The sequence below is a fragment of the Urocampus carinirostris genome, chromosome 2 (assembly GCF_059441175.1).
Source record: "Urocampus carinirostris isolate Australia breed hairy pipefish chromosome 2, RoL_Ucar_1.0, whole genome shotgun sequence".
Lineage (NCBI taxonomy): Eukaryota > Metazoa > Chordata > Actinopteri > Syngnathiformes > Syngnathidae > Urocampus > Urocampus carinirostris.
In genome coordinates, this window is record NC_142350.1 from 60,751,646 (window position 1) to 60,760,554 (window position 8,909).

Sequence of the window (8,909 nt, forward strand, 5' to 3'; positions counted from 1 at the left end):
AGATTATTTTTTTATACGTCGTACACGTCTTAAAATGCATAATAAACGTACTTTGTACGGCAAAAACGTACAGGTCGACAGGTATGGGAGTATATTCAGCTTTTATTAGGGCTATGTGGAATCCGTCTGTTTTATAGCTAGCATTGCATATAGGACTGCCACGTTGACTGTAGTTATCTTATTTACATTTTCACTAGCTCCACTTGATAAAAAGAAAAAAACAGCTTATGTGCTTGGCTAAGCAGCTTTCAGTGTTTGCTTTGTACGTTGACATTGTCACCAACTTGTCAAAAGAACAGTTAACACGCCTTCAGATTAGATTAGCATTTAATAGCCTTGGCCTAGACTTGAGCACAAACACATTAAGGCCATTTAACATATTCTCAAATATTGTAATTGCACATGGAACAAAATAGCAGCCAAACAAATACATACAAATGTACTTTTTTCCCCCCCATTTATTTTCTTCATATAAATCTACGTGTGAAAATAATATATACACCTTGAAATCACTCAGCTGTTAGTCAAAGCCATACAATGAAAATAGTAAATCCTGGAATTCCAAAGGCAATCCATTTGATAGTTCTAGCAGTGCAGCGTGTTGTTTATAAAACAACCTCACAAAATTAAAGAAAAGCTCTGGGATTTGATAGAGGGTCTTTTATGTTTCTGTAGCGGCGTGCAAGCCAAACCCCGAGCATCTGTGGGGGAAAGACAACATTGTTAACAAAACACGAATGGTTCAAGTTTGGCATTGTAGCTCGAGTGTCGAGGTTTTTGTTGTTGTAAGCTTCACAAACATGGTTAAGAAAAACATTTGACTGACAATCACAAATTTGTAACACCTCGTTTACGTCTACAGACGCTCCCCTACTTACAACTATTCGACTTACGTAAAATGTTATATACTCACATTTTTTTTTTCTGGGTGTCAAAAAATATCCGGACATTGGTGTAAGTATAGTATTGTGTGCACTTTTATCCAAGTAGGACTGTACTGTTTCTTTCCGCTGCTATCGGCGTGTGGTGGCGCTGTAAGCGGTCACCCAGCATCCACCCCGAAAAAGAAATCTGTTTTCTTCCTAGATCGTGTGTAAACATACAGTAAGTACTACGTGTACTGCATCTCCAGTGCGCTTTGACGTTTTTAATGTTTAATATCTCGTGTATCCATTCAATATGGTTGGTATAAAGTGTAAAGAAGAAGCAAGCCGTTTCTATTGAAATAAGAAAGCTTGATGTGGTTGAGAAAATGGTCAGAACGCTTTTTTTCGGCCACTTTTTACCACAGAGGAGAAAAGTAGCCCAACTGTTGAAGCTCATCTTCCAAAAGGAAGATCAACTCAACTTTATTTATATTGATAGAGCATATTATTTTATGAAATGTTTATTTTTTAGTACAAAATACTGGTTACTTATACAAGCCTTAAACATACAAAATGTAGCACTGAACAAACTTACGAACAAATTCAACTTACAAACGATCGTCCGGGACCTATCTCGTTTGTAAGTTGGGCAGCATCTGTACTGTTAAAAATGAAACCTCAATTTTATCTGTAGGTTCTCTTGGGCTTAATACTGAAATGCCATACCATATAAAAAACTGGCAGGTGGCCAGGGTCAATTGGTCCTCGCCAAGGTTTCGTAAACTTGTAGTATTAATGTTTTTAAATGTGAATAAACTTGAAGCTACAGAAAAAAAAGGTATTTCATTGAAAAAAGATCGCAAAGTTATTCATTGTGTGCTCCTTGCACGTTGCCCTCTCACCCGCTTTTAGTTAAAAGGTTGATTGGTTTATAATCTTGTCCGTTTCTCCCGCTGCCGCCACAACTTTATTATTTTAGCTGAGCAGAGGGAGAGGTTGGGGTGTGCCACAGCAGGAAAATTAATGTTAAAAAATGAGCCAAAGCAGGAAAATGATCCTTATTTGGACTCATTTTAATAAGGTTTCCTAAACATTGTGCATTGTCACATAGTGTTGCTTAGCTTAAAAAAAGTTTACATTGGTTAAATTCACCGTAGAGTGAAAAAAAAGGCCAGCAAATTATAGATCATAGTATATTTATATTCATTTCATGAATAATGTTCCATTATTATTGGTCGTATATTGATTAAAGCAACAAAAAAAAATAAATCTGAAAAGCCGTTTGGGAGCTGAGCTGAAAGAACCGAATTTGTCATCACTGATAGCAGTGTCTGAAATAACGTCTGCCCGGGGCGTGCATCTTTTACGTCGGGCATACAACTTACACAACGTCTCTGCCCGGGTGGCCGGCAACTTTTTCAAGGGGGAAAAAAAAATCTTTCGTTTTTATATATATATTTTTTTAAATCAAACATTTGCTTTATTCCGATTTCAAAATCTTTGTTCGGTTTGGAAATTTCGGTTCGTTAGGCAATTTGCATACTCGGCAGCCAACCAGAAGCCTGCATCGACTAACTTCGTGCTTCCGGACTTTCCCGAGCGTTATAAGATCGTGCATTTGCATATCATTTTCCAAAGTAGACGCACAGAGAACACTAAAAAAATGAAGTGGTTAGGAATGAAGCCAAAACCTCAGCCCCAGAAGATACAAAAGAAGCAAACAAAATTTATGACGCTTCTAAAAGTAAAAGTACATAAAAAGCAGCGTGGAAAGAGGAGTTTACGTGGCTTGTAGCAGACGACGCAACGCAAACATTGCACGAATGAAGATGAGTAAATTTAGGTAAATAGTGATGGCAGTTGGAAAACAGCGATGTCATATGCATGCAATGAATGTTATAAGTAGATTTATAATAAACTTAATTTTGAAGTGTTGTTCTGTTATATATTATCAATCCTTAATACTTAGCAACAATGTTTTATTTTTTTGCGATGAGTCGTCTTATTGTGTTTCAAGTTGTGAAAAATGGGGCAGGCAACTTTATGGCTGAGCAGGCAACTATTCAGATTTGTCTGCCCTGGTGTCCCGTAACTTTTTGTCCTGAGTTTCAGACACTGCTAATAGGTTGCGCGTTACAATAACATACACATTTTACAAATATTTTATACGTTTTTTGATCATTTCAGATTGTTTGAACCTTACAAAAAATGTTTACGTCGAAGAAAATTTAAAATAACTTTTTTGTTCTACATTGTCCGTCCTTGCTGTGAATAAATGTCGCGTTGTGTTTGACAGGTAGGAAATAACCTTTAAACCATCAAAGCGGAACAGGCGTCCCTTCATACCAGCAGTCACAAAAGCAGTGGTGCCGACATTTAATACTGCAATTTACTAAATTGATTTGGTCTCGATATCTTAAAATAATACAGCATCGGAACAACACTAGTTATTTTTAGTGTACAGTAATTAGATGAGCAGATTTATTTTGCATTGAATTCCTGTTCAACATTCTTTGTGGGTGTGACTTATTTGCTGTGCCTTTCATAACTAGTTGACGCACAACCTTAGACTGTCCACCGTCCGGGGTCTCACAAAATTCTATGGGAAACGTTGTCAAAGTTAGCAGACATACATTCTGCAGGTGCCCTCTTAAGATTTCTCCGCATACTGTACTTTTAACTTTAACATTTTCCTCAATAGAAAACAACCCTCCCCATCAACATGCAAATCCTATATCAGAAATCAACCAAGAAAAGCATGCCCGTTGAAGTAGTGTACTTGTTCTTCTCTAGACTAAAGCCAAACAATAAGAGGAAAAAAAAAAGTAAACAGGACTCCTAATGACCTCTGTGAAGCTGAAGAATAGTCCGATACCGCCCACAAAGCGCAGCACTTCCCCGGCATACTTCTCGATGATGTCGGAGCATGTGGTACATATCAATGGCGGCTGCTGGTTAAAACAGCTCTATAAAAATAAACAAACAATTGAATTAAAATCAATAACATTTCACACAATTTCTCATGTTATATTTTAAGATTACATTTGGAGCAAAAAAAATTAACGATTCAATTAAATTCCAAATGAAGTTTAAGAAACTACATGTTAGATTAGTCATTTTCAACCAGTGTGCCGGGGCACACTAGCGACCCGTAGGAAACTACCCATTTGCATCTCATCTTATCAAAAACAGCATAACATTGTTCAGTAGCTTTGCTTCCTTTCCGTGATCAGCACAGTATCTGCATTTCTCCCATATCAGTTAGTGCCAACAAATGACTTATTTTGTATTCTTATGTACTAATTATCTACGTGTGAGGTAGTACAAACTAAATATGTTGAATGACTGGTTTTGTTTGATGAAAATGTTATTTTGCTTATTTTATTCAATTTTTTTTGTTTTACAAAAAAGGGAAAAGTTAGTTTGGACAAAGTAAAAAGTACGTTCCACTGGCAGATAATTTAGCCTTTTTTTTTTAGAAAAACGAGACAAAAAATTAGAAAAACCTAAAAAAAATGGTTGAAAATAGACAAATTCTAAATTACATCATAATTAACCACAATGAATAACGTATTACCTCCTGAGCCACAGTGACCATTGATAAGAAAAACGGTGTACTGTCAATTTAGCCAACAATATTTCAGGTTTATTTTTAAAAAAATGTTAAAAAAAAAATTTAAAACCTGCTGCTGGGAATTTTTCAACATTTCCAGAGGAAAAAAACACTGTGATGCTACTTTATGTAAAATTTAAATACATGGTGTCCCAAAAATGTAAACATATTTTAGCAGAACCAGTACCATTTCTCAGTGATTACTTGACTGAAGAAAATAAATCAATTGTAAAATACTACTGGAAGTCTAAATACACAAGTGCAAAAACATTCTTTGAAGGAGTTAACAAAATACACCAACATGAGATTCTGTCGCTTGAATTAGAGAGAAGTTTGAATCTGATGGAAATGTTCTGAACACTTTCTTTAGGGATGAAAATAGTTAAGCGTCTTCTCATCAGTTCCCATTATGGCGCTTTGGGTCAAAAAGAGGTTCTCAACACCTGAATTAGAGTATTATGAAATGTCTACTCCACAACTAGCTTGCAGCAAAAACTTTCTTGGACTTCGTTGAAACATTTCCAGTAATCTTTTGTGGGGCTTGTTGATGTAAGTGGTCTTTAGGAAGACTTCTTATGAACGTCCTGTACAGTTCCATTACCTTCAAACTTATCTCAAATACAAGTGATAGTAACTCATGTTGGTAGTTATTTGTTAAACTCCTCCCTGAATTGTCTTTGCACTTGTACTGCAATTTCATACTTACAGTAGCATTTTAGAAGAAGTTTTAGAGCATTCTCCATTCAGTTTTTGTTAAAGCTATGTGTATTGCAACCTGGTCATCCTTTTTTCTTCATATCATACTTTAGTTATTGTATATTAAATTTTCATTGTTATTGCGACATCCATTGCAGCTTGGTCATCTTGGAAAGGGGGATTACCTCATACGTGGTCCCTTTGAGTTTTTTCCTTGCCCTCATGTAGGTTTTAGATCAGGGGATGGCGTAATAAGTCTGTGGTTTACAATAGTGCGCCCTTTTGAGACTCCTTGTGATCAAGGACTTACAAATAAACACGACTTGACTTTTAGAATACATTTCCTTTCTTTAAAATCTGGCTGCCATCACTTGGTTGAATTCTATAAGAATAAATAATTGAGTTATCAGCTGCTAAGATATGTGTATACATTTTTTGGGACGCCCTGTAGACACCTAGGATCTCAACTCTCTAAAACTAACACACTATTTAATAAAAGAAAAGCCTCCCTCCCCCCAAAAAGTAAGACCTGCTTGGTTTCTTACAGCTGCACATGAACTGTTGCGGTCCACGTGGGAATATCCACAACAGTTGAGCGTCTTCTCCACGTCCGTTCGCGTCGACTCAGACTTGTTCCAGCCCGCCTCTAGTAGATGATGCTGTGAGAATGTCATGAAGTTCATCAAAATCCATTGCAAGCAGCGTTAGGGAGTGAAGACCTTACCCTCTGGTCTTCATTGAGGGCCAGACAGGCGCACGACACGGACAGCTGAACCACAAAGACCAGGGACAGGACGATCATGTACTGTTATGTTAAGGAACCACCAAAGACAACATATACTGGGGTTCGAATACAGCAACTCAAAAACAAGACAAGGATACGAAGAAAAGAAGAACTTGGTGATGCCGCAGGGCGCCGCAAAGCCCTACGAAGGCTACCAGAAGCAGGAAGATGCCCACGCAGATGACGCCTGCCACTACTTGGATGCTGGACACCAGGCCAAACCATTTGCCCCATGCCGCTACACCTACCAACAGTAGGCTCACCAGCTAAGGCAACAACAAAGTTCTTTTTAGAGTAGCTGCTTAATTCAAACACCGTACAATAAAGAACAGGAATGGCTTAAATAGAAATGAAAAATTCTAGCTAAAATCCCAAAAGGTAATACAAAACAAATATGTGAATTCATAATCCCAAAGGTGAGAACCACCAGGAAAAGTATGTGTGTGGAGTCAAGATTTGGAACGGATTGCAAGACGTGATCAAACGGTGTCCAACTATTCACTTGTTCAGGTTTAGATACAAAAAAACATTCCTGGCGGAATACAGAGATAAGGAGGGTGGGGTATGAGTGGTGCGTCGAGTTAACTTTGTGTTATTGTTGCTATTCTTATATCAAAATTGTTATTATTAATATCATTACAATTGTTGTGATATCATTGGTATATATGGTGGGGAAGATGGAGTAGGTAATATAAGCATTTTGCTTCTTACTACCCCTTTTCGAACATGTTATGTAACGTTATTTTGTTGTTAAATTATTGTTTTTCTTCCGTTTTTATTTTGTTGTTCGAATTAAGTTTTCATTAATTAATTCGTTCATTTATTCAATATGTGCACAATGCAGCGTAGGTAATACTCCAATCCCTTGAAATGGTTAGTCAATTTGAGTCTTAGCGCCTCTCTCATCCCCAAACCACCCTCCTTCCGCTTTTATATGCGGCATAGGGAAGGAGTCTGAGGAGGCTCCGGTGTATTAAGGTGAGAGTATGTTATTATGGAAGCAAAAGAGTGCCATCATTAGTTTTAAAATGGAACATTCAACCAATAAAAACTAAATAAAACAATAATAACAACCCTAAAATGGACATTCAATTGGTAAAAACAGCCTTCAGCAAAATATTTTAAATAAAATGTAATGATGATTGAATTTTAGATGTTACATCACTTTAAAATTATAAAAAAAAATGTTTTTAACCAGCCAGACATTCTGGGTGCTCGCCACTCCCAAAGCTCTGAACCTAAAATTGCCTTGTATGTAACATTAATGATGCAAATACAAATCGATCGAAGTTTAGACTGGGTTTCAAAGAGTAGATTCGAGGAAAAGTTAAGGTAATTATTATTACAGTCCTGGACTATGATAATTGCAGGTTGTTTTTTGATGACATGTTTTGAGCTTTTCCCATTATTATTTTTATTTAATCATTTATATATTACACACCCCAAGGAAAAGACAGACCTTTTAAAAACAAATGTCAGCACTATAAAGCGCACCGGATTATAAGGCGCCTTATAGATAGATAGATACTTTGTTCATCCCCGAAGGGAAATTCATAAACTTGTAGTTTCTAAGAAAAATGAAGTCTTAATTGAAATGATAATTGATAGTTTTAAAACATAATTCTCTACAGGGGTCCGTTTTCATTTTTAGATCAGTCTTATTTAAAATAATCAGCAAAAGCGGGACAATGTTTGGTTATCTAAGATGCTCCTGAAGCCATTATTCACCCTCTACTACATATACTGTAATGGCAAATAGAGCCTGGTTACACGTTGGAAAACGAGGTACTTACCACGTAAAGTATATTGAGGGCGCAAAGAGAATTTCTGGTGCAAACAAATCCTCCGCAAACCATCTTTGCTACTAAATAGATTCAAGTATGAACTCCACCCGGATGGCCGCTTTTGTTTTTTTCTAAACTCTAATCGCGTTCAGGTGTTTGCCGAGTGACGTGTACGCACTTCCTTGTTGACGCAACTGCCCAACGTTCGAAATTTTCCCACCTGCAAATTTGCCAATTAAGTTTGGAAATATGTGTTATCTAGCTCTTCTTTATAAAGCAAATATAAATAAAAAAGGAATATTTGGAAATTGGAATCTATGACGTCTGTTTTGTTTCGCCATGGCAACGTTTGCTGAGTAGTGACATCTACTGGTCAAAACACATCAAGACACGAATAGAATTGAATTCAAATCAATTGAATAGGGGCGATTTTAGGTTCAGAGCTTTGGGAATGCTGAGCATCCACAGTGTCTGGCTGATTAAATTCCTTTACGATAATTCAACACTGTTCAGGAGTTTCACTTCCAATTTCTGAACATTAAAGTACACTTTGTGGTGCTTTTTTTTGCAGAAAAAACCTGAATGTCCATACTGGTGCTTGGAGGATGACCACACACATTGTTTACACACTCCTAAATTAAACTAGGCCGATTATTATTGCATTTGATTCAATGCATCTAGATTCTAGAATAAGGACGAATATATGTTCATGATAAGCAGGTCATACTTTTAGGTGGGAAAGTAGTTGTTCAACAAAACCACTATATAACATACTCTCTTCTGTGATACACTGGAGCCTCCACTGCCTGTATGCAAACGTGCTATAAATAAGGCACAATCTATCCATCTACCTTGGTCATATCCCTCAAGAAGGGTGACCGACAGCAAGACAAACACATACAAAAACAAAAAAAAATTAAAAAAGGGAAAAAGTAGCAAAAAACACCCAAAAAAGCTTTTGGACCATGGCCAACCCAAATGCCCAAACACCCAACCAAGTTAAGCACCTCGGCACCCAAGTTGGTCATGTGTTCGTCCCTCCAGATGAAACAGGACACGAGAAAGAAGCCATGTCATTCGGGTTAGGGTGACACAACACACTCTTTTGTTAAACAACTTTCACTGGTTTACCCCTGCCGCATCATAGGGGTGCCCTGCCCATCCCT

The 8,909-nt window shown here is 37.1% G+C and overlaps 1 protein-coding gene across 1 annotated transcript; it reads right to left on the bottom strand.

Annotated features, from left to right (window-relative positions):
* Window positions 1–309: 309 nt before the first annotated feature.
* On the bottom strand, window positions 310–7,923 carry tspan13b (tetraspanin 13b). The gene is made up of 6 exons (XM_088327388.1): window positions 7,753–7,923; window positions 6,058–6,225; window positions 5,900–5,980; window positions 5,721–5,834; window positions 3,713–3,832; window positions 310–701 (listed from the first exon to the last, which is right to left on the bottom strand). The coding sequence occupies exons 1-6, from the start codon at window positions 7,813–7,815 to the stop codon at window positions 627–629; spliced, it is 621 nt and encodes a 206-aa protein (XP_088183514.1). The 5' UTR covers window positions 7,816–7,923; the 3' UTR covers window positions 310–626.
* Window positions 7,924–8,909: the final 986 nt, after the last annotated feature.

Bases quoted from the DNA above. Each gene is read 5' to 3' on its own strand.
- tspan13b (XM_088327388.1), bottom strand. From the start codon at position 7,815: ATGGTTTGCGGAGGATTTGTTTGCACCAGAAATTCTCTTTGCGCCCTC. The intron at 3,833-5,720 runs GTAAGAAACCAA...TTATTTTTATAG, and splicing joins GCAACAGTTCATGTGCAGCT to AGCTGTTTTAACCAGCAGCC. The intron at 702-3,712 runs GTCATTAGGAGT...TTTCCCCCACAG, and splicing joins TATTCTTCAGCTTCACAGAG to ATGCTCGGGGTTTGGCTTGC.